Source organism: Pseudorca crassidens, chromosome 13, assembly GCF_039906515.1.
Source record: "Pseudorca crassidens isolate mPseCra1 chromosome 13, mPseCra1.hap1, whole genome shotgun sequence".
NCBI lineage: Eukaryota > Metazoa > Chordata > Mammalia > Artiodactyla > Delphinidae > Pseudorca > Pseudorca crassidens.
The window spans coordinates 5,679,944-5,705,458 of NC_090308.1; the positions used below are offsets into that span (position 1 = coordinate 5,679,944).

Below are 25,515 nucleotides of genomic sequence, written 5' to 3' on the forward strand. Positions count from 1 at the left end.
AAAAAAAAAAAGTATGCAGAGCTTGCCTGGTACATTTCATAATCTAGATTAAATCTATTATCTTTCATAATCATTAACTTGCCACTGATAAGTATATAGAAAATTTCACTACAAATATTTTGCAAAACTTCTTTCATGTTAACCAAGGAATGTATAAGCCCAGCCATGACAAAGGTGCACAAATCAGTCTTATTTTTTTATTTTAATAAAAATTCTTACATAGCTATAGTCTCCTATCTGGCTAGCAGGTTCAGGCATTTATTTTTGACTGTCATTATCTTTTTCTTGAGCTAAATGCTTTATTTTACTACATCCTGAATATTTAGAGATTACATATTTACTTTGGAGAATATCTAGAGATATGGCAATAAAAAAAGTAGGCAGTAAAGAGCCTTCATAAAATCCACAAACACAATGAGGAGTCCATCATAAGACAGGAAACCAGCTCTGAATCCTGGGCATTTAACTTTTTTTAAAATTAATTTTTATTGGAGTATGGTTGCTTTACAATGCTGTATTAGCCTCCACTGCACAACAAAATGAATCAGCCATACACATACAGCTATCCCCTCACTTTTGGACTTCCCTCCCATTTAGGTTACCACAGTGTGTTAGGTAGAGTTCCCTGAGCTATACAGTATGTTCCCATTTTATACATAGTATCAATAATGTATATGTGTCAATCCCAGTCTCCCAATTCCTCCCACTCCACCCCTTTCACCCTTGGTATCCATACATTTGTTCTCTACTTGACTGTCATTATCTTAATGTAGAGCAGCACTGTCTAATACGGTAACCAGTGGCTATTTAAATTAAAATTAATTAAAATTTAAAATTTAGTTCCTCAGTCTCTCTGGGGACATTTCAAGTGCTTAACGCCACATATGGCTACTTGTAATGTATTAGAAAGTACAGATGCAGAACATTTCCACCACTGCAGAAAGCTGCATTAAACAGTGCTCAGATCTTTAGTGATACCGCAAGGAATATACTAAACTGCACGGATTGTGGCATTTGGTTTGCCCTGTTGTTTTGACATGTGGAACAAATAGGGCACACTTCATGTGCCCTAAACTATGATGGTAGCTCAGGATGTGGGTTGAGAAACCTAACCCTGCGAAGACATTTGCCTGTCTCTGACTTTTACTTCTATGTTCTGACTTTAGTAAGTCATTTATTAAGTATTACTGTAGACTGCCTTTGTTATTTCAAGAATATATGGTGATTTCTAATATGGTGATGATCAGGTCAGCTAATCCAGAACAAAAAGAGGGGGAATTTGAGGTCTTGGGCAGGGGTCCTCTCTCAGCAACTTTACAGACCAGAATGAGCCTGAGATGCTGGGGAAGTCTTCATCAGGGTTTAGGGCAGTGACTTCTGCCCTAAAGTCACTGCCTTTCAGGCCTCTTGAAATTCTGATAAAGGAAATGGATCTCCTTGCCACTTAATTATACACACCATTTCAGGTACTCACCACCGCCCTTGGAGCCCCAGGGGTGTCACAGGGAGTGTGGAGAGAGGACAGGTATTTTGCTGGGAATCAGAGCTACTCAGGAGCCTTCAGCAAGGGGCGAGCTATGACATGAGATGAGAAGTTTGCTTGACCAGGGCTCTGTCCACACACGGCGAAGTACAGTTCAGGGTCTGGGGATGTTCAGTTTGTTTTTGTGGGGTGCATGCAGAGCCCTGCTTCCTTCAACATTCAAGGTCCCTTCCTTAGAAATGGCATCCTAAAAGAAGGCCTCTGGTCTTACCAAGTACCGGACTTTCCCCATGGTACATGTGCCAAGGAATAAATATGAATATATTGAGAGACTGCTCACAAGCCTGTGCTTAATAATTTTGAAGTTTTATCTTCAACATTACAGTAGTACAATTGAAATCCGGTTGTTAAAGCTTTAAAAGGTAGAAGTCTACCGGTTATAGGATAAGATGTTTCTTTAAATGTATGCTATTATCCTACCAGTGGCAGCATATAAATTGCTTCCTCTTTATTCTGACTTTTTAGCTTGCTGAATCAGTACAGTAGTCAATAGTAGCTTAAAAGAATTAATATAGTTATAAAAAAGAAAATCAATTTATATCCCATCTGACTGTTGGATTATCACAGATAAAGCAAAATGATTCATCTATATTTTTATTATTTTCAAGATGAATTTTTTCTAGTCTCTTGACATTTCTAAAAGTTACTCATACGATTATTCAAACAGGTCAAAAAAACTATGAATTCTTTTTATTGATAGAATTTTTATGTGCTAAATTACTTAAAACACCAAAAATCGACTCACTTTTTATAAAGAAATATGGCATATTCTTTTACTCAAAAGGAATCAAGTTAAGAACCTGCACTATGTGATCGTGAATGAATTGGTACATAGACAAACAAACACAAAATCCATCTAACTAATCAAATACAAACAAAGCCCCAAATTAAAGTTTTTAAGAATAAAATATGTAAATTAGTTATACTTGCTATAAATTTTTTCTCATTATGCACATTTTCACAAAACAAATGCAAATTTTAAGAGAGATGATTAAAACCAGGATAATAATGTCCTTCATTCTCCTAAAAAAATTATGACAAAACTTAATAACAAGGGTATCTTCAGATTTCTCTTGCCAAACAATTTTTAATAATTCTAAGTTCAATAACTGGATATCATGTGACTGCTCAAGATTTCAAAATGTTTGATAATTATATGAAAACATTTAAAGACATACTAGAAATAATGCAAACAATTCTTTCAGGTTTTCCATAAAAGAAGGAAAAAGTGAATTTTAATGAATTTCTGAGCTATTTACTTTGATGAATTCTACACTTTGATCATTTTTATTTTTAAACATAAATTTATTTGTTACTAATTATAAACAATCCTGACGTTCACCCTTCAGATACTACTGTGGGACTTTTTTATTACATGGATCAGTTGCTAAATTTAAAATATTTGGCAAAGCCTTTTATGCTCCTTAACCTGATGTGATGCTCACACATGTGCAACTGCTTTTCTTTCTTTAGGCAGAGAAGCCCTTTTAGCTGATAAATATCACCCAAAGCAAAGTCCTTGATAACAAAAAATAATTAAATAGCAGAAGCTGGTTAGAGATCAGCATTCATTTTTCAAATTAAATGTAAAAGCCTTCTTCAGTTAAGACACTGGCAAGTTTTTACAAATAACATCAATGAGCCTTTTAGAAGGAAACAGCCACATTAAAATGGAGTCATTAGGCAATACATTTATTTTGAAACCAATTAACCTTTTGTCAGAAAAATGTCGGTGCTGTAATGGTCTCAGCAGCGGAGGTCAGCCTCTAACAGGGCACGTATGACAGCCACTGTGCTGGCTGACACGTACTGCAGACAGAGAGGAGAGGGCAGCAGAGAGAACCGGCCCTCTTTTGTATTCCACACTGCATTTCCAGGGAGCAGACAATCTTGACCTATCCATTCAGGTAATTAAAGCTTCCATTTGGAAGTGTCCTGCAGGAAGGTGAAATTTTGGGGAGATAAATGGCTGTTGTTCTTTGTATCCAGCCACCAGTTCCATAATTTGATGGACTGCTTGAAACAGGCTGGGATGCCAGGTTCTCATAAAAATAGAGATGAATTGGTCAGCACACAATTCTCTAAGGCAAAGCAACTCTGTCATTTTCTTTTTTGCAGGCTATAATTTAATTGTTAGTCAAGGTGGACAGCTGACACAGGGGGGCTTTCTCTCAGAGCTTACCAACCATCTTCCATTCACTGAGAAATCACTCCAGCTTATTTACTTATCAGCCAAGTTTGTTTGACATTGGGAAATGTCACTTCCACAGGGAGCACAGCTGGTTCTCCCAGCTGTGCCCTGACTTACCTTCCACGCTATTTTGTTTCCTTTCGAATCATGTTCAAGGGCAATTGGGAAGTCCCCTCGTTCATAAAATTTTCGAAACGCTGTGGGCTTTGTTGGTCTTTCTTTAAATGCTCCTGCAGGTGGAGGGCCTCTCACCTTTAAAGAAAAAAGAAAATAGGAATCAGGTTTTAAAACACATTGGAAAATGCACAGTGAAAAAACTCTGGCTTTTATGTTTCATTTTGTATAAAATGTTCTGGAAGACAAACCAAATTATCTTAATAATGAACAACCGAAATCTCACTAATACAAACATTTGGAGAAGAAAATTATTTTATAATAACTGTTAAGGATTTACTTTATTTCAAGCTACTTTACAAAGCATTCCTAGAAAATGTCACCTTAAAATATCACTTTATAAAGAAGAAAAGCCTGAACTTTTAAGGAAAACATTTTAATAGAAGCAACTAAGTTCAGAGTGTTAAAACTTCTAAGATTCTTAATAATTGCAAATTCTAATCTCAGGTCTGATATACTTTATAGAATACTCCAGAAATAAATTTAAAATTTGTCTTTCAAATCTTTCTGTATAAATAAAATGTTAGGATATGTTCTCACGTTATAAGTATTAACCATAAAACCATAAAAATGTGATATAAAATTAAGTGATGATAAATGAGAGAGTTTAAGAAGAAAAGTGGTGGTCTACTATGTGTGCACAGCATACATTTGGTAAAATGAATTTATGAGAAAGAAACATTAGAAGAGATTATATGAGAATCTTTCACCTGCCAAATTAGGAGTTTTATGAAAGAAGAAACATTTCATATTGAGTTATTCACATTGACTACAACTTTTAAATCTGCATTATTTACATATGAGCTAATTCATTATGTTACAAAATTCAAAGTGATTAGTGAATGACTATCATTAGAAGATGAGAGTCGGCTGTACGGTTCCTTATATATAGTCTAAACATTATTATCTTTACCTGTTTGTAAAAAAAAAAGGTAAATATTAGTCATCCATTAGTTTAATAAAAACAATTATTTTGTTAATTCTTAAACAGACAAGAGAGCAAATAATTTACCTACTATCTTAATATTTTATTTGATGCCATATTAATTTTTAATATCTGTGTGGAAAATAATTTTAACAAAGTATATATAAAATATAGCTAATATAACAAATATTATATATTATATAATGACAAATACATTTTATCTGAAGCACACATAAAGACTAATATTAGAAACTGAAGGAGCTTCCGGGAAGATGGCGGAAGAGTAAGACGCAGAGATCACCTTCCTCCCCACAGATACACCAGAAATACATCTACACGTGGAACAACTCCTACAGAACACCTACTGAAAGCTGGCATAAGCAGAAGACCTCAGACCTCCCAAAAGGCAAGAAACCCCCCACGTACCTGGGTAGGGCAAAAGAAAAAATCAACAGAGACAAAAGGATAGGGACGGGACCTGCACCAGTGGGAGGGAGCTGTGAGGGAGGAAAGGTTTCCGAACACTAGGAAGCCCCTTCACGGGCGGAGACTGCGGGTGGCGGAGGGGGAAAGCTTCGGAGCCGCGGAGGAGAGCACAGCAACAGGGGTGCGGAGGGCAAAGCGGTGAGATTCCCGCACAGAGGATCAGGGCCGACCGGCACTCACCAGCCGGAGAGGCTTGTCTGCTCACCTGCCGGGGCGGGCGGGGCTGGGAGCTGAGGCTCGGACTTCAGTCGGAGCATCGGCAGAGGACGGGGGTTGGCGCGTGAACACAGCCTGCAGGGGGTTAGTGCGCCACGGCTGGCCGGGAGGGAGTCCGGGGAAAAGTCTGGAGCTGCCGAAGAGGCAAGAGACTTTTTCTTCCCTCTTTGCTGAGGAGAGGGGATTAAGAGCGCTGCTTAAAGGAGCTCCAGACATGGGCGCGAGCCGCGACTAAAAGCGTGGACCCCAGAGACGGGCATGAGACGCTAAGGCTGCTGCTGCAGCCACCAAGAAGCCTGTGTGCGAGCACAGGTTACTATGCACACCCACCTGCCGGGGAGCCTGTCCAGCCCGCCACTGCCAGGGTCCCGGGATCCAGGGAAAGCTCCCCCGGAAGAACGCACGTCGCGCCTCAGGCTGGTGCAACGTCACGCCGGCCTCTGCTGCCGCAGGCCCGCCCCGCACTCCGTGCCCCTCCCTCCCCCGCGCCTGAGTGAGCCAGAGCGCCCGAATCAGCGGCTCCTTTAACCCCGTCCTGTCTGAGCGAAGAACAGACGCCCTCCGGCGACCTACATGCAGAGGCGAGGCCAAATCCAAAGCTGAGCCCCTGGGAGCTGTGAGAACAAAGAAGAGAAAGGGAAATCCCTCCCAGCAGCCTCAGGAGCAGCGGATTAAAGCTCCACAATCAACTTGATGTCTGTGGAATACCTGAATACACAACAAATCATCCCAAACCGAGGAGGTGGACTTTGAGAGCAAGATTTATGCTGTATAGCTTTGCTTCCTCTTGTCCTAGGGTTCTATCCGTCCGTTTTTTTTTTGTTGTTTTGGTTTTGTTTTTTTTCCTTTATTTTTTCTTAATAATTATTTTTTATTTTAATAACTTTATTATATTTTATCTTACTTTATTTTATTTTACTTTATCTTCTTTCTTTCTTTTTTCCTTCCTTCCCTCCTTCCTTCCTTCCTCCCTCCCTCCCTCCTTCCTTTCTTTCTTTCTTTCATTCTTTCTTCTACTAATACTTTCTTTCTACTTTTTCTCCCTTTTATTCTGAGCCGTGTGGATGAAAGGTTCTTGGTGCTGCAGCCAGGAGTCAGTGCAGTGCCTCTGAGGTGTGAGAGCCAACGTCAGCACAAGGTCCACAAGAGACTTCCCAGCTCCACATAATATCAAATGGCGAAAATCTCCCAGAGATCTCCATCTCAGCACCAGCACCCAGCTTCACTCAACGACCATCAAGCTACAGTGCTGGACACCCCATGCCAAACAACTAGCAAGACAGGAACACAACCCCACCCATTAGCAGAGAGGCTGCCTAAAATCATAATAAGTCCACAGACACCCCAAAACACACCACCAGACGTGGACCTGCCCACAAAAAACACAAGATCCAGCCTCATCCACCAGAACACAGGCCCTAGTCCCCTCCACCAGGAAGCCTACACAACCCACTGAACCAACCTTAGCCACTGGGGAGAGACACCAAAAACAACGGGAACTATGAGCCTGCAGCCTGCAGAAAGGAGACCCCAAACACAGTAAGATAAGCAAAATGAGAGGACAGAAAAACACACCGCAGATGAAGGAGCAAGATAAAAACCCACCAGGCCTAACAAATGAAGAGGAAATAGGCAGTCGACCTGAAAAAGAATTCAGAATAATGTTAGTAAAGATGATCCAAAATCTTGGAAATAGAATGGACAAAATGCAAGAAACATTTATCAAGGACCTAGAAGAACTAAAGATGAAACAAACAACGATGAACAACACAATAATTGAAATTAAAAATACTCTAGATGGGATCAATAGCAGAATAACTGAGGCAGAAGAATGGATGTGACCTGGAAGATAAAATAGTGGAAAAAACTACTGCAGAGCAGAATAAAGAAAAAAGAATGAAAAGAACTGAGGACAGTCTCAGAGACCTCTGGGACAACATTAAACACACCAACATTCGAATGATAGGGGTTCCAGAAGACGAAGAGAAAAAGAAAGGGACTGAGAATATATTTGAAGAGATTATAGTTGAAGACTTCCCTAATATGGGAAAGGAAATAGTTAATCAAGTCCAGGAAGCACAGAGAGTCCCATACAAGATCAATCCAAGGAGAAACACGCGAAGACACATATTAATCAAACTGCCAAAAATTAAATACAAAGAAAATACATTAAAAGCAGCAAGGGAAAAACAACAAGTAACACACAAGGGAATCCCCATAAGGTTAACAGCTGATCTCTCAGCAGAAACTCTGCAAGACAGAAGGGACTGGCAGGACATATTTAAAGTGATGAAGGAGAAAACCCTACAACCAAGATTACTCTCCCCAGCAAGGATCTCATTCAGATTTGATGGAAAAATTAAAACCTTTACAGACAAGCAAAAGCTGACAGAGTTCTGCAGCACAAAACCAGCTTTACAACAACTGCTACAGGAACTTCTCCAGGCAAGAAGCACAAGAGAAGGAAAACACCTACAATAACGAACCCAAAACAATTAAGAAAATGGGAATAGGAACATACATATCGATAATTACCTTAAATGTAAATAGACTAAATGCTCCCACGAAAAGACACAGATTGGCTGAATGTATACAAAAACAAGACCCATATATTTGCTGTCTACAAGAGACCCACTTCAGACCTAGAGACACATACAGACTGAAAATAAGGGGATGGAAAAAGATATTTCATGCAAATGGAAACCAAAGGAAAGCTGGAGTAGCAATTCTCATATCAGACAAAATAGACTTTAAAATAAAGACTATTAGAAGAGACAAAGAAGGACACTACATAATGATCAAGGGACCGATCCAAGAAGAAGATATAACAATTGTAAATATTTATGCACCCAACATAGGAGCACCTCAATACATAAGGCAAATACTAACAGTCATAAAAGGGGAAATCGACAGTAACACATTCATGGTAGGGGACTTTAACACCCCACTTTCACCAATGGACAGATCATCCAAAATGAAAATAAATAAGGAAACACAAGCTTTAAATGATACATTAAACAAGATGGACTTAATTGATATTTATAGGACATTCCATCCAAAAACAACAGAATACACATTTTTCTCAAGTGCTCATGGAACATTCTCCAGGATAGAAAAAATCTAGAAACAATAAATGCTGGAGAGGGTGTGGAGAAAAGCGAACTCTCTTGCACTTTTGGTGGGAATGTAAATTGACACAGCCACTGTGGAGAATAGTATGGAGGTTCCTTAAAAAACTACAAATAGAACCACCATATGACCCAGCAATCCCACTACTGGGCATATACCCTGAGAAAACCATAATTCAAAAAGAGTCATGTACCAAAATGTTCATTGCAGCTCTATTTACAATAGCCCGGAGATGGAAACAACCTAACTGTCCATCATCGGATGAATAGATAAAGAAGATGTGGCACATATATACAGTGGAATATTACTCAGCCATAAAAAGAAATGAAATTGAGCTGTTTGTAATGAGGTGGATAGACCTAGAGTCTATCATACAGAGTGAGTAAGTCAGAAAGAGAAAGACAAATACCGTATGCTAACACATATATATGGAATTTAAGGAAAAAAAATGTCATGAAGAACCTAGGGGTAAGACAGGAATAAAGACACAGTCCTACTAGAGAATGGACTTGAGGATATGGGGAGGGGGAAGGGTAAGCTGTGACAAAGCAAGAGAGAGGCATGGACATATATTCACTACCAAACGTAAGGTAGATAGCTAGTGGGAAGCAGCTGCATAGCACAGGGAGATCAGCTCGGTGCTTTGTGACCGCCTGGAGGGGTGGGATAGGGAGGGTGGTGGGGGGAGATGCAAGAGGGTAGAGATATGGGAACATATGTATATGTATAACTGATTAACTTTGTTATAAAGCAGAAACTAACACACCATTGTAAAGCAATTATACTCCAATAAAGATGTAAATAAAATAAAATAAAATAAAATAAAATCCCATAAACAGAAAAAAAAAAGAAACTGAGTAGGAGATTAAGAAATACCTTATTAAGATGATTAAATGCTGAAGTGGAATTGAAGAGTGAGGTAACATAAAGGCATTTATTAGAGTTTAAAATGTTCTTCACTACATAGAACATTATTCGCAGCAAATGATTACGTAAGTAACTGAAATGACACTGGACAGTGGAGAAGCAAGATTTACTCTTACTTATTGAAGATTTAAAATTTTTTCTGGTATTAGAATTTTTCAGCCAATATCATTCAATTGTTAAATGACCATATGCATACAGCAACTACTTTGTGCAGAGTTCTGAGTTGGTTGCTATATATAAAGGAGGACATTCTCAACAATGTTAGTATAATGGAAACTGTAGAGATGTTACTCCTGGACTTTTGCAATTCATGGAGCAATAAATTTTGAAACATATTTTTGGGAAATGATAAAGAATCAACAGTTTTTTATTTTGCCGAGAAGTTACATCAAAAAAAATTACTATTTACCATCATGTCACCATTTTAACACCTCCCAGAAGTGGTAGAACATAAACTAAAGAAAGAAAACATAGCCAGCATGCATATGTATTTACAGAAAGTTATAGTGCAATAGTACATATGCGTGTGCATGTGTATTATTATTTGTATACAGATACCTCACTTTTTATATTTTTGAAAAATTAATTTTTAATGGGTAAATAGGTATATATATGGTATGATACATATATAGATAGATAGATAGATAGATAGATAGAGATATATAATGGACTATTATTCAACCATAAAAAGAAGGAAGTCCTGCCATTTGGAATGACATGCATAGACCTTGAGGACATTATGCTAAGTGAAATAAGTCAGACAGACAAATACTGTATGATCTCACTTTTTTGTGGAATCTAAAAAAAAACTGAACTCATAGAAGCAGAGAGTGGAATGGTGCTTGCCAGGGACTGGGGGTGTGTGGCATCTATTGATTGTCTTTTTTTCATTTGCTTTACAATCTTCCTGATTCTTGGTGTCACAACTGATTTTTTTATTGAAACCTGGACACTGGTGTGTTATGAGACTCTAGATCTTAAACCTTCTGCTTTAGCTGGTTTATTCTTACACCTCTCTAGCAGAAATGTGGTGGGGGGTGCCACCTGATTACTACCAGGTTGGGGCAGAAGTATTGGTATCCCACCTGGCCTCGGCTGAACCATGTGGAAGGAGCTCCTCATTAACACTGGGTGAGGGTGGGAGTTTCAGCACCACTGGCCTCCACTGTCACCTCCCTGACAGGGAAGGGTAGCAGTGCCTCATTATTGCTCCCCACCCTGACAGCACAGATGAAGTGGCCTCATTACTGCTAGGCAGTGCCTGTCCCTCCATGAGGCATCCTCTGACACCACCCCAACAGGAAAGGGGAAGACCCTCTTATGACTGCTGGCTGGGGTGAAAGTCCAATCTGCCCCCATGTGTTCTCCATTGACACTATGGGTGTTGGGGACCTCTTTTCTATTCCAGTAGAGATCAAAGACAATTTCTCATTTAAAAAGTTCAGCTACAACAATTATTTAGGTTTTTTTGTCTGCTCATCATATCCTAACCATCTTTTTCAGTTTTTTTTAGATGCCAAGTTATTATTTATGCTGTTGACAGTAAGCCTCTCATTTATTTAGCTGACTTAAAATTTATTTAAGATTATCCATCTTTCTCCTTTTTCTTTGTATTTATCTTAAAATCAAGTTCTCTTTTCCCTTATATCTCTTATTCTAAATATACTCCAATCTTTCTGATTCAGAACTCAAAATTCTAATTGTCCAAACTTTTTAAATAATGAATACATTTCTAAGATGCCTAGAAGGCTTTTTATACATTGTAACAGATAACTTACACTTCCTCTTTCTTCCCATAAATTTTTATGGGCTCTCTAGAGAAATGATTCCATACCTACAGTTCCATGGAAGTCTTTGCTTAGTTTTACAAAAATTGTCCATGCTAATATGCAATTACTTAACAGCGAGGAAATTTTATTGAGTATCTGTTATCCTCTGTTTTTATATTTCTGCCATTTACTTATTTTGAAACACTAGATTCTTTCAATTCTGCTATAGATCCATTCCAAATTAACTCTTGGAATTTCAGGAGTTATAATTTGTAAAACTGACTAGAATATTACCACTTAGATTTGTTAATGCAAAGGGACATTACCTAACTTCATGCAGATGCTCTGTCACTCTATCCCTAGATAATATTTTTTTCTGTTCCAAATATATAGGTAGCCACTGAAACCTTACAGAAGGACATACTATTTTTTTAATATTCCATACATAATTCATTCCAACTAGTTCTAAAAATCTGTACATGAAAACCAAATGAAATATAATTCCTGGAAAGGTAATAATGATATTATTACTGGAAATCACACAGATGGATATAGTTTGACTAAACAACTTTAAAAGCCAACAAAAACACTGTTAGGAATCCTTACGTAAGTCTCTTATTTGTACAAGGACTACTGTAAATTTTATTTAATGTCTTAAGAATTTTTTCCTGATTTATTGTAAATAATATAGAGCAAATAAGGAACCATAAATCAAAGTAGATTTGTGGGAAAATGCAATTAGGATTTGCTTGAATGGTGGGGTCTATCCGTAAGCCAATTAGGATGAATGGATGTTGCAGCAGAATGCTTTTAATAAAATCGAATGCACTTGGGAACCGAGATATTGAATGCACTTTGAAGGGACTACAGATGACACAGTACTTTATATGCCTACATTTATTGAATGTGCTGTAATGGATTTAGGACTTAGATCACAGTCTCTGTCATGGTCACAAAACTAATAATAATTAGCAGGAAGGAAGTTTCTCTAAAATTCTTCATCAGATAGTTCGAAAGTTTCCTTTTCAGTAGATTTATTTTTTAGCATAAACTGAAACTGCTAAAAAGAAAAAAAAGGAGACTTTTACTTCAAGTGGGAAGCTACATTGTGTTTTTCTAATTGGTCCATTTAGCCACCTCACTAACATTGAGACACTAAAATTCAAAGACACTAATTTCCTTATTAGGAAATTTTTCAGCATGAGATTCGGATTCATAAAATCACTGTGGTTAAGAAGCTGGTGGGCCAGAGTTGGATTGTCTGCGAGCTACTCAGGCACTGGAATGTTAGCCGCGGGACTGGTAAATTGGTTGCCATCAGCCTAGATTTCTGAGTAAGGAGTATTATAATTCAGCGTCTGTCATATTTGCCAGTCGTAATTGTTTTAATACATCAAAAAAAATGCAATACCTAAGGTCACCAAATAACCAGAAAAATACTTGCAAAAGATTAACAGTTAAGAAATCTGACTGTTGGTAGGTAGGGCACCTCAACATTAACAAAAGTGAGCTTATATTACCAGGTAAAATTTTTATAAGAAGCTTTAACAACATAACAATTTAATGATGTAACAAAACACTATGATAGTAATGTTTTTGTTAGTAAGAGCCTCGTATGGTAAAATATACATGTTTCAATAAATATTCAATATGTGTGGACATACTTTGGAGTTTTTAAAAGTTAGGCCCTATGGTAACAGTTGAGTAATAGAGAAAACTTCTAAGTGACACAGGTAACCTATTTTAAGAAGCTTATTCCACTGAGGCCTAAGAGGATGGCTTAGAGTCAGGAGAATGTGGAGACAAGATGATCAATCTGGACTTTACTGGAGTCGTCTAAGCATGAGATGGCAAAGGCCTTGAATTAGGGTGGCATCAGGAATAAAAACGAAATCCCCTTATACTGCATTCGTTCTTTACAAACATTATTGGTTTCAGTTTTCAACAAAACACATATGAAATGGTCTTACAGACAAGAAAATTAAAGCTTACATATGTTCAAAACCTGTCAGAAATCACAGAACTAGGAAGCAGTAGGAAAGATATTTGACTTCCAATCTCTCTGCCGCTATAGGACATGTCCTCAGTCACTGTACTAGAAGGTTGGGAAAAACTTAAAGGGGAATTACCTAAGGCACATGACTAATTGATTGAAGAGATCTAAAGGCAGAGATGAAGCAGGCTTCTGACTACAAAGATGTGAATAATAAATTTGTTTAAGTTACATAAATAATAAACTGTAGGATGGAGGGAAATCTTATTAAATCACTTACTATTCTATCACCTATTAATAAGTTTGTGCTTTCTCTCTAGACTTTTTCCAAAAACATATATACAAATACCATTTTTCCATTTTTATGTCCTTTCCATTTAGTGTACTTTTTCATTTTTTGTGGCTAAGCAATATTCTACCAACTATCTGCAATTATATTTGGAATTTATATTATTTCCATTTCATTCACCTTTTGTAATTACATTATTATAAAATTTTCAGGCATATCACATTTTCCACATTTTATATTATTTCCTTCAGACAGAATCTTCAGTATGAGATGAGATCAAAATTTATATTTTATGATTCTTGATAAAATTATTTGCTAATTAAATAGGTCTTCTGTTTTAGTCTGCTTGGGCTGCTATAACAAAATACCACAGACTGGATGACTTCAACAAGAGAAATTTTATTTTCTCAGTTCTGGAGACTGGACATCTGAGATCAGGGTGCCAGCAAGGTCAGGTTCCAGTGAGAACCCCCTTCCTAGCTTGCAGACTGCTACCTTCTCACTGGATCCTCACATGGCAGAGAGATAGCGAGCTCTCAGCTGTTTTCCTCTTCTTATAAGAACACTAATCCCATCACAGAGACCCCACTCTCATGAAGCCATCACATAAACCTAATTACCTCTCAAAGGTCCCACCTCCATCACATTGGGGGTTAGGGCTTCAACATATAAATTTTGGGGGGACACATTCAGTCGATAACATCTTCTTATTGTTCAATTTGGATTACTATGTTTAACAAATGAGGATGAACGTTTTCTCATTTTAGTATAAATGCTATATGAATACATTTCTGAATGTATGTTCATGTCTTTTCTATATTAAAATCAATTTGTATGAGTTTTTTATATTAAAATATACTAACCATGTTTGCATTTACAACAAATATCTACTTATCATTTTGCCTTCCATTTTTAATTACTTAGCATTTAAAGGTTTTAAATGTTTTATAGGAGAGTTTCTTTCTCTTTTCTTTACTTGCTCTTTTTGCCTCCAGCTTTGCCTTGTTTAGATCATTCCTCTGTCAGCTGCACAATGAATATTTTAATCGACTAATTAAATCATATCTCTCATCTACTTAGAATCCGTAAATGATTTCCCACAAACATGCCACACAAAGACATTTGCAAGCTGTGTTGCTTTCCCCAGCATTCCTCTACAGGTACCCAAGAATAAATTATACCCAAACACTGGCAGTTCTCAGGCATGCCCTGCTCTCTTTGGTCTTCTTGATTTTGCTGTCCCATCAATCTGTTATTCTCTCTCACCCCTTTACTACTCCTTTTTATCCTCCTTCTTTTTCTCCTGAAACTACTAATCACCTTCATGACTAAGCACAAACCTCACCTCTCCTAAGAAACCTTTCCTAACAAGCCATATTCGGCACTGTGGTGGGATCAGGTTCTTCACCTTATGGTTGAAATGCCTGGGGACAAACTAGACTTGGTCATTAAACCACTGGAACAACCTGTATGGAGATTATTAGGGAGATCTAGGCTGTCGACAAAGTTTGTCTATAATCAAGTGGTTGGGTTAAATCTATGGAAGTCAGCAAATTTTTCCAAAGGGAAAGTATATAGTGAGGAAAATGCTGGGAACCCAAGACATTACCTGGAGATTTGGAATTCTACAGGAGAATAGAAAGTACAGTCAGAATGGTGGCAAGTAAATGGGGAAGGCAAGTAAGTCATAGAAATCAGTGAATGAGAGGGACAAATTTTGCTTTTCTTTTGTTTTAATGATACAAGGAGATCAATTAAGAAGAATGAAAGATCTCTGAAAATTAAACAGCTGTAGTGGCATGATGGGGTGGAAGCCAGACTATAATGCTCTGAGTAATGAATAAGGAATATGAAGTAAAACCAGATATATGCTTTGGGAGTTATTCTGACCTATGGGCTGTCAAAATCTGAGCTGCTAGCAAGGTGTGATTGTTAAAGCAGGGTAAAGTTAGTGGTAACTGGAAATGGGGGAAGAAAAGACTGTCAACGGACTGTAATACTGGAATTCATAAACTATCTAATCACTTATGGAACCAGAATGATTTTAGAATACAAGATATATGTATAACTAATACACTTATCTGAACAGCCAGAGGAACTTGTGAAGTGAAGTATAGATTTTTCTGTGTTAGAAACTCTTAGATCTGAATTCAAGAACTTATGGTCACATAAACTAAAATATTAATTAGAAACAGAGTTAAGAAATTGGCTCTAAAATAGATATTACCTATATCACTCATTCATTGAAAAATGCATTGAATACATAATATTTCCAAGTCACTAGGCTTGGTACTATTGGGGACAAAAAGATAAGTCAAATATATTATCCTCAAGATATATATCATTTAGGAAAAGGGATAAGAATATCCCCCATAAGGCTTCCTTGGTGGCGCAGTGGTTGAGAGTCGGCCTGCCGATGCAGGGGACACGGGTTCGTGCCCTGGTTTGGGAAGATCCCACACCGCGGCTGGGCCCGTGAGCCATGGCTGCTTGAGCCTGCGCGTCTGGAGCCTGTGCTCCGCAACGGGAGAGGCCACAACAGTGAGAGGCCTGCGTACCGCAAAAAAAAAAAAAAGAATATCCCCCATAATCTTCTATAGAAGTAAGATTGTGATAAATGTCACAGAAAGACGTATAGAATTCTGCACACTCAGAATATAAAACTTTTGGGTTTTAAGGCATTGTTCCTTTTCATTTGAAAATGTTATTCAGCCTTGCAAGGTACCTATACTTTTCAGTGGAACCAGGCAGAAATGTATTGTAATTTTCTATAAACCTGAATTCTGTACAATTTTAGTAGAACTGATTAGAGAATTATGGTTGCTGTACCACAGATTTGTCTATTTATAACCTATGTAGTTATTAATTATTAAATCAGAATTAATTTGCTTGGATTTTCTGTTTATTATTACATTTAAGTAATTATCAATTATTACCACAATTTTATAACCAAAAATTCAATATTGATTAGACCAGTACGTATTTCTTTTCTATGTAAAACCTCTCACATTAAAATCCATGTATTCTATTTTGAAATGCACTTCTATAAATGGGAAAATTTTGCTTAAAATATGGCTTGTTTGATACTTACAATGAAAAAACTTAGTCTAAAGTGCTTGCAGAGACTAGTTTAAATATAATTAGCATATAAAAACTAATATTAGTGTTGTCAATATAATAATTTGCATTTAAATTAGCATTGTTATATAATGATTACAAAAACCCAAATAGCTTATAATATAGTTTTTCAGATAGGTAGCAGTAGAAAGATACAGCATTAGTGAAAAGAGTAACATGGAGTAAAAGGACAAATATTTCAATTAAAAAATTTAGAAGACTTTGGTACTAGACTTAACTTTTCACCTTGACAATAAATTGTGTCTTGCCTTGTTCCCAAAAGGATCATGAAGATACATGCAGTAAAGAAGAAGCATAAACTTGGAGCTGCCTTACAACAAGGGCAAATGATTGGACCTTTTGGAGCCTCAGCTTCCTCATGTGTCAGATTAAAAAAATTACATGAGCTGACCTCTAAGATCCTTCCTACACCTCTCTAACCTAACGTGTATTTATTAATTCAACAAATATTGAGAACAATATTCTCAGAGAATTTACCTATATATAGAGCTAAGAGGAATCTCAGACGGCACATGAATTTCTTGTTTTACTTTTGACAAACTGAAATTCAAAGGGGCTATGGAAACATATTCAAGTTTACATTTCAAGGCTTATTTTTCTCAGCTCTATCATCTTAATAACAAGCTTGGTTTCATGGATTCTAGACTTTTTCAGGCTAGGATCCAATAACTTGATTTAAAAATGCTTTTGCAATAACTACATGACAAAAGGAAGTCCCAAAGATTGCTGAGCAAATTATGGTTGTGTCATTTTAATTTTATAACTGAACTATAACACGCTTGGAACTAAGAGTTTACTTCAAAATGTTGTCTCTGTTACCTAAAATAATTCTGAAAGCAATGGTTGGACTACACGATTTCTTTTAAATTTCTTTGTTTAAAGTAATAGTCACTGGTGGTTCTTTAAATTCTTTGTTGTAGGAAAAAAAAAAAGAAGATTGATAGCCTTTCCTAACAAAATGAGATGCAATAATCAAATGATGAAAAATAAATCTTCACAGTTGAAGGCTAAAAAAGTTTACTGCAGGGCTTCCCTGGTGGCGCAGTGGTTGAGAGTCCGCCTGCTGATTCAGGGGACGCGGGTTCGTGCCCCGGTCCGGGAAGATCCCACAAGCTGCGGAGCGGCTGGGCCCGTGAGCCATGGCCGCTGAGCCTGCGCGTCCAGAGCCTGTGCTCCGCAACGGGAGAGGCCACAACAGTGAGAGGTCTGCGTACAGCAAAAAAAAAAAAAAAAAAAAAAAAGTTTACTGCAAAGTTGCTCTCTTCCTGCAGTTAAATATGGGAAAAGGCCACATATTTAAGTGTCCAAGTGTGATTTTTGCTATCAACTTGTCTCCAGAGAGTCATCAGAGATTTCAATTTAGACTGTGCTATTTAGCATCTGTCTTGTAGAACTGATAAAATGCCTGAATGACTGAGACAGCTTGGCTAATACACTGTCACACCTAACACTAAGGCCAAAGAAATGAGTGAGCTAAATGTGAAAGGAGAATATAAATGAGTAAGAGTTTAAAATATATTCTATTCCTGTTACACCTTTAATGTTGAGAGCATGGTAAGTAGTTTATATCTAAACATGTACATTCAGTGTCTTGCAACAGAGTTATTCCTTATGGAATAATTAGAGTAAAAATGTTATTTTTGTATATGTGAAGAGACTATTGCCATTTATACCTTACATATCATGAATATTTTAACAGAAAATTTGAAAATCCTTGTGTTTAATGATGCAAGAAAGAACTAGCTTTGTTCCAGAAAGAACTAGCTATTTAATAGAAAACAATTTTTAGAACTGTTTACAATAAAATATATATATATATTGGTTAAAAAAAGAGTTTTGCTTTCCCATCAGTGTACTGGCTTCCTCTAAAAAAAAGTACTTCAAAAGTTCATACAATTTGCAGAGATATTAAATACATTGATTATAATTTACAGACTCTAATGGTCAAATCAAGGAAGAAAGTAATGTGCAAAAATGTGTGTTATCGTACATACAAAGCATGCATGTTACAACTTAACTGGAATATAATATAATAAAAAATACAAGATTATAATCTTAACAATCTGGGATTTTCCACCATGGAAAGGAAAAGAAGAAGAAATGAAGCCCTATCTAAACTGTACGTCATCTCTCCAAGGTAAAGATAGTAAAGCATCATTCCTTGTCTAGATGTAATACGTTTTTACTTTTTTCTACCTTATATTTTTATTTTTTAGTAAATAAAGTGCATTTTTTCCTGAGCCAAGATCTTCATCTGTGAAAGCCAGCTGACATTAGGTCAGCTTGTGGCCAAAATAAAGCCAACTAGTCCACATGGAGAATAAACTCTTAACCTCTTTTTATTATTATAATAATATTATTATTATTAACAACAAGCCAGTTTGGCCATTTGTCTAACTTACCCTAACTAGACACGCACAACTCACAAATCAGATTTATCAATGACTTCCTTTACATTCAGAAGTATTCTTTCTTGCATAGATATAGTTTACTTTAGATGACTGTATGTAGTTACATGATTTGAATAGAATTTGTAGGCATGATTTGAAATATGTTAGACATTAGAATTATATACAAGCATTCCATGTACTTGTGTAAGCAGTTTATACACACATACACACAAACACACAAACACATCATACAACCTAAGTGAGACGTTTCCTCATCTTTCTTCTGAAATATGTTACTTTATCTTTGTTTTTATCATATAATAAAATGACATAACCCTGAAATTAAAAGAAGTATAAGAGGAATAGACAAAATGCTTTCCTTCCCAGCCTACTTCAATTCCTTGGTATCTGGCAAGCAATAAATCTCGAAAGTTAAAATGATTTCTAGAAAAAACATTTCTTCCGTCTTTTATTCTAGAATCATACAAATACAGTATGAACTCCATTTACGGTAAAATTAGGAGAAAAAACTGACCACTGAAAGCTCTCTAAGATAAGGCACAAGGCATGAGGCAGGAATGGAAGAGATGAAATATGATGAGTGATCAGAGATCACTGAGGGAGTCCAGAAAACAACACAAAAATAATTTTGGGTGAGGAAAATCCAATGAAAAGAAAACTTTGTAAGATTAGTTCAAGATGACAGAATGGAAGGACGTATGCTCACTCCCTCTTGCGAGAGCACCAGAATCACAACTAACTGCTGAACAATCATCGACAGGAAGACACTGGAACTCACCAAAAAAGATACCCCACATCCAAAGACAAAGGAGAAGCCACAATGAGACCGTAGGAGGGGCACAATCACAGTAAAATCTAACCCATAACTGCTGGGTGGGTGACTCACAAACTGGAGAACACTTATACCACAGAAGTCCACCCACTGGAGTGAAAGTTCTGAGCCCCATGTCAGGTTTCCCAATCTGGGGGTCTGGCAACGGAAGGAGGAATTCTTAGAGAATCAGACTTTGAAGGTTAGCAGGATTTGACTGCAGGACTTCGACAGGACCGGGGGAAACAGAGATTCCACTCTTAGAGGGCACACACAAAGTAGTGTGTGCATCAGGACCCATAGGAAGGAGCAGTGACACCATAGAGACTGAACCAAACCTACCTGCTAGTGTTGGAGGGTCTCCTGCAGAGGCAGGGGGGTGGCTCGGTCTCACCATGAGGACAAGGACACTGGCAGCAGAAGTTCTGGGAAGTACTCCTTGGCATGAGCCCTCCCAGAGTCCACCATTAGCACCACCAAAGAGTCCAGTTAGGCTCCAGTGTTGGGTCACCTCAGGCCAAACAACCAACAAGGAGGGGTCCCAGCTCCACCCATCAGCAGACAAGTGGATTAAAGTTTTACTGAGTTCTGCCAAACAGAGCAAGACCCAGCTCTACCCACCACCAGTCCCTCCCATCAGGAAATGTCCACAAGCCTCTTAGATAGCCTCATCCACCAGAGAGCAGACAGCAGAAGCAAGAAGAACTACAATCCTGCAGCCTGTGGAACAAAAACCGCATTCACAGAAAGATAGACAAGATGAAAAGGCAGAGGGCAATGTACCAGATGAAGGAACAAGATAACACCACAGAAAAACAACTAAATGAAGTGGAGATAGGCAACCTTCCAGAAAAAGAATTAAGAATAATGATAGTGAAGATGATCCAGGACCTCGGAAAAAGAATGGAGGCAAAGATCGAGAAGATGCAAGAAATGTTCAACAAAGATCTAGAAGAATTAAACAACAAACAAACAGAGAGGAACAATACAATAACTGAAATGAAAATTACACTAGAAGGAATCAATAGCAGAATAATTGAGGCAGAAGAACGGATAAGTGCCCTGGAAGACAGAATGGTGGAATTCACTGCTGCAGAACAGAATAAAGAAAAAAGAATGAAAAGAAATGAACACAGCTTAAGAGACCTCTGGGACAACATTAAACGCAACAACATTTGCATTATAGGGGTTCCAGAAGGAGAAGAGAGAGAGAAAGGACCTGAGAAAATATTTGAAGAGATTATAGTCAAAAACTTCCCTAACATGGGAAAGGAAATAGCCACCCAAGTCCAGGAAGTGCAGAGAGTCCCATACAGGATAAACCCAAGGAGAAACACACCGAGGCACATAGTAATCAAATTGGCAAAAATTAAAGACAAAGAAAAATTATTGAAAGCAGCAAGGGAAAAATGACAAATAAAATACAAGGGAACCCCCATAAGGTTAACAGCTGATTTCTCAGCAGAAACTCTATGAGTCAGAAAGGAGTGGCATAATATACTTACAGTGATGAAAGGGAAGAACCTACAACCAAGATTACTCTACCCGGCAAGGATCTCATTCAGATTCGACAGAGAAATCAAAAGATTTACAGACAAGCAAAAGCTAAGAGAATTCAGCACCACCAAACCAACTCTACAACAAATGCTAAAGGAATTTCTCTAAGTGGGAAACACAAGAGAAGAAAAGGACCTACAAAAACAAACCCAAAACAATTAAGAAAATGATAATAGGAACATACATATTGATAATTACCTTAAACGTGAATGGATTAAATGCTCCAACCAAAAGACACAGGCTCACTGAATGGATACAAAAACAAGACCCACATATATGCTGTCTACAAGAGACCCACTTCAGACCTAGAGACACATACAGACTGAAAGTGAGGGGATGGAAAAAGATACTCCATGCAAATGGAAATCAAATGAAAGCACAAGTAGCAATACTCATATCAGATAAAATAGACTTTAAAATAAAGACTGTTACAAGAGACAAGGAAGGACACTATGTAGTGATAAAGGGATCAATCCAAGAAGAAGATATAACAATTATAAATATATATGCAACCAACAGAGGAGCACGTCAATACGTAAGGCAACTGCTAAGAGCTCTAAAAGAGGAAATCAACAGTAACACAGTAATTCTGGGGGACTTTAACACCTCACTTACACCAATGGACAGATCATCCAAACAGAAAATTAATAAGGAAACACAAGCTTTAAATGAAACAATAGGCCAGATAGATTTAATTGATATTTACAGGACATTCCATCAGAAAACAGCAGATTACACTTTCTTCTCAAGTGCGCACAGAACATACTTCAGGATACATCACATCTTGGGCCACAAATCAAGCCTCAGTAATTTAAGAAAATTGAAATCACACAAAGCATCTTTTCTGACCACAACCCTATGAGATTAGAAATGAATTACAGGGGAAAAAAACGTAAAAAACACAAACACATGGAGGCTAAACAATACGTTACTAAATAACCAAGAGATCACTGAAGAAATCAAAGAGGAAATCAAAAAATACCTAGAGACAAATGACAATGAAAACATGATTATCCAAAACCTATGGGATGGGACACAAGTGGTTCCAAGAGGGAAGTTTATAGCTATAGAAGCCTACCTCAAGAAACAAGAAAAATCTAAAATAAACAATGTAACCTGGGCTTCCCTGGTGGCGCAGTGCTTGAGAGTCTGCCTGCCGATGCAGGGGACACAGGTTTGTGCCCTGGTCCGGGAAGATCCCACATGCCACGGAGTGGCTGGGCGCGTGAGCCATGGCTGCTGAGCCTGCGTGTCCAGAGCCTGTGCTCCACAATGGGTGAGGCCACAACAGTGAGAGGCCCGGGTACTGCAAAAAAAAAAAAAAAAAAAGTGTAACCTTACACCTAAAGGAACTAGAGAAAGAAAAACAAACAAAACCCAAAGTTAGCAGAAGGAAAGAAATCATAAAGATCAGAGCAGAAATAAATGAAATAGAAACAAAGAAAACAATAGCAAAGATCAGTAAAACTAAAAGCTGATTCTTTGAGAAGAAAAAATTGATAAACCTTCAGCCAGACTCATCAAGAAAAAGAGGGAGAAGACTCAAATCAATAAAATTAGAAATGAAAAAGGAGAAGTTACAACAGACATGGCAGAAATACAAAGCATCCTAAGAGACTACTACAAGCAACTCTATGCCAATAAAATGGACAACCTAGAAAAAATGGACAAATTCTTAGAAAGGTATAACCTTCCAAGACTGAACCAGGAAGAAATAGAAAATATGAACAGACAAATCACAAGTAATAAAACTGAAGCTGTGATTAAAAATCTTCCAACAAACAAAAGTCAAGGACCAGATGGCTTCAAAGGTGAATTCTATCAAACATTTAGAGAAGAGCTAACACCCATCCTTCTCAAACTCTTCCAAAAAATTGCAAAGGAACACTCCCAAACTCATTCTATGAGGTCACCATCACCCTGATACCAAAACCAGACAAAGACACTACAAAAAAAGAAAACTACAGATCAACGTCACTGATGAACATAGATGCAAAAATCTTCAACAAAATACTAGCAAAGAGAATCCAACAACACATTGAAAGGCTCATACACCATGATCAAGTGGGATTTACCCCAGAGATGCAAGGATTCTTCAAAATATGCAAATCAATCAATGTGATACACCATATTAACAAATTGAAGAATAAAAACCATATGATTATCTCAATAGATGCAGAAAAACCTTTTGACAAAATTCAACACTCATTTATGATAAATACTCTCCAGAAAGTGGGCACAGAGGGAACCTACCTCAACATAATAAAGGCCATATATGACAAACCCACAGAAAACATCATTCTCAATGGCGAAAAACTGAAAGCATTTCCTCTAAGAACAGGAACAAGACAAGGATGTCCACTCTCACCACTAGTATTCAACATAGTTTTGGAAGTCCTAGCCACAGCAATCAGAGAAGAAAAGAAATAAAAGGAATACAAAGTGGAAAAGAAGGAGTAAAACTGTGTACAGCTAATCAGAAAACTACTAGAGCTAATCAATGAATTTGGTAAAGTAGCAGGATACAAGATTAATGCAGAGAAATCTCTTGCATTCTTATACACTAATGATGAACAATCTGAAAGAGAAATTAAGGAAACACTCTCATTTACCATTGCAACAAAAAGAATAAAATACCTAGGAATAAACCTACCGAGGGAGACAAAAGACCTGTATGCAGAAAACTATAAGACACTGATGAAAGAAATTAAAGATGATACCAACAGATGGAGAGATATACCATGTTCTTGGATTGGAAGAATCAATATTGTGAAAATGACTCTACTACGCAAAGCAATCTACAGATTCAATGCAATCCCTATCAAATTACCAATGGGATTTTTCACAGAACTAGAACAAAAAATCTTAAAATTTGTATGGAGACACAAAAGACCCGAAACAGCCAAAGCAGACTTGAGGGAAAAAAAAACGAGCTGGAGGAATCAGGGTCCCTGACTTCAGACTATACTACAAAGCTACAGTAAACAAGACAATATGGTACTGGCACAAAAACAGAAAGATAGATCAATGGAACAATATAGAAAGCCCAAAGATAAACCCACGCACCTATAGTCAACTAATCTATGACAAAGGAGGCAAGGATATACAATGCAGAAAAGACAGTCTCTTCAGTAATTTGTGCTGGGAAAACTTGACAGCTACATGTAAAAGAATGAAATTAGAACACTCCCTAACACCATACACAAAAATAAACTCAAAATGGATTAGAGACCTAAATGTAAGACTGGGCACTATAAAACTCTTAGAGGAAAACATAGGAAGAACACTCTCTGACATAAATCACAGCAAGATCTTTTTTGATCCACCTCCTAGAGTAATGGAAATAAACACAAAAATAAACAAATGGGACCTAATGAAACTTAAAAGCTTTTTCACAGCAAAAGAAACCATAAACAAGATGAAAAGACAATCCTCAAAATTGGAGAAAATATTTGCAAATGAAGCAACAGACAAAGGATTAATCTCCAAAATATGTAAACAGCTCATGCAGCTCAATATTAAAAAACAAACAACCCAATCCAAAAATGGGCAGAAGACCTAAATAGACATTTCTCCATAGAAGACATACAGATGGCCAAGAAGCACATGAAAATCTGCTCAACATCACTATTATTAGAGAAATGCAAATCAAAATTACAGTGAGGTATCACCTCACACCAGTTAGAATGGTCATCATGAGAAAATCTACAAACAACAGATGCTGGAGAGGGTGTGGAGAAAAGGGAACCCTCTTGCACTGTTGGTGGGAATGTAAATTGATAAAGCCACTATGGAGAACAGTATGGAGGTTCCTTAAAAAACTAAAAATAGAATTACCATATGATCCAGCAATCCCACTAATGGGCATATACCCAGAGAAAACCATAATTCAAAGAGACACATGCACCCCAATGTTCATTGCAGCACTATTTACAATAGCCAGGTCACGGAAGCAA

General features: G+C 37.3%; 1 protein-coding gene across 2 annotated transcripts in view; it reads right to left on the reverse strand.

Moving 5' to 3' along the window:
- The window catches only part of PACRG (parkin coregulated), a 513,584-nt gene that overhangs the window by 432,895 nt on the left and 55,174 nt on the right, over positions 1–25,515 (reverse strand). For both annotated transcript variants that reach the window (XM_067701607.1, XM_067701606.1), the window contains exon 2: positions 3,852–3,986. In XM_067701607.1, the coding sequence (XP_067557708.1) occupies positions 3,852–3,986 (135 nt within the window). The remainder of the gene's footprint in view (positions 1–3,851; positions 3,987–25,515) is intronic.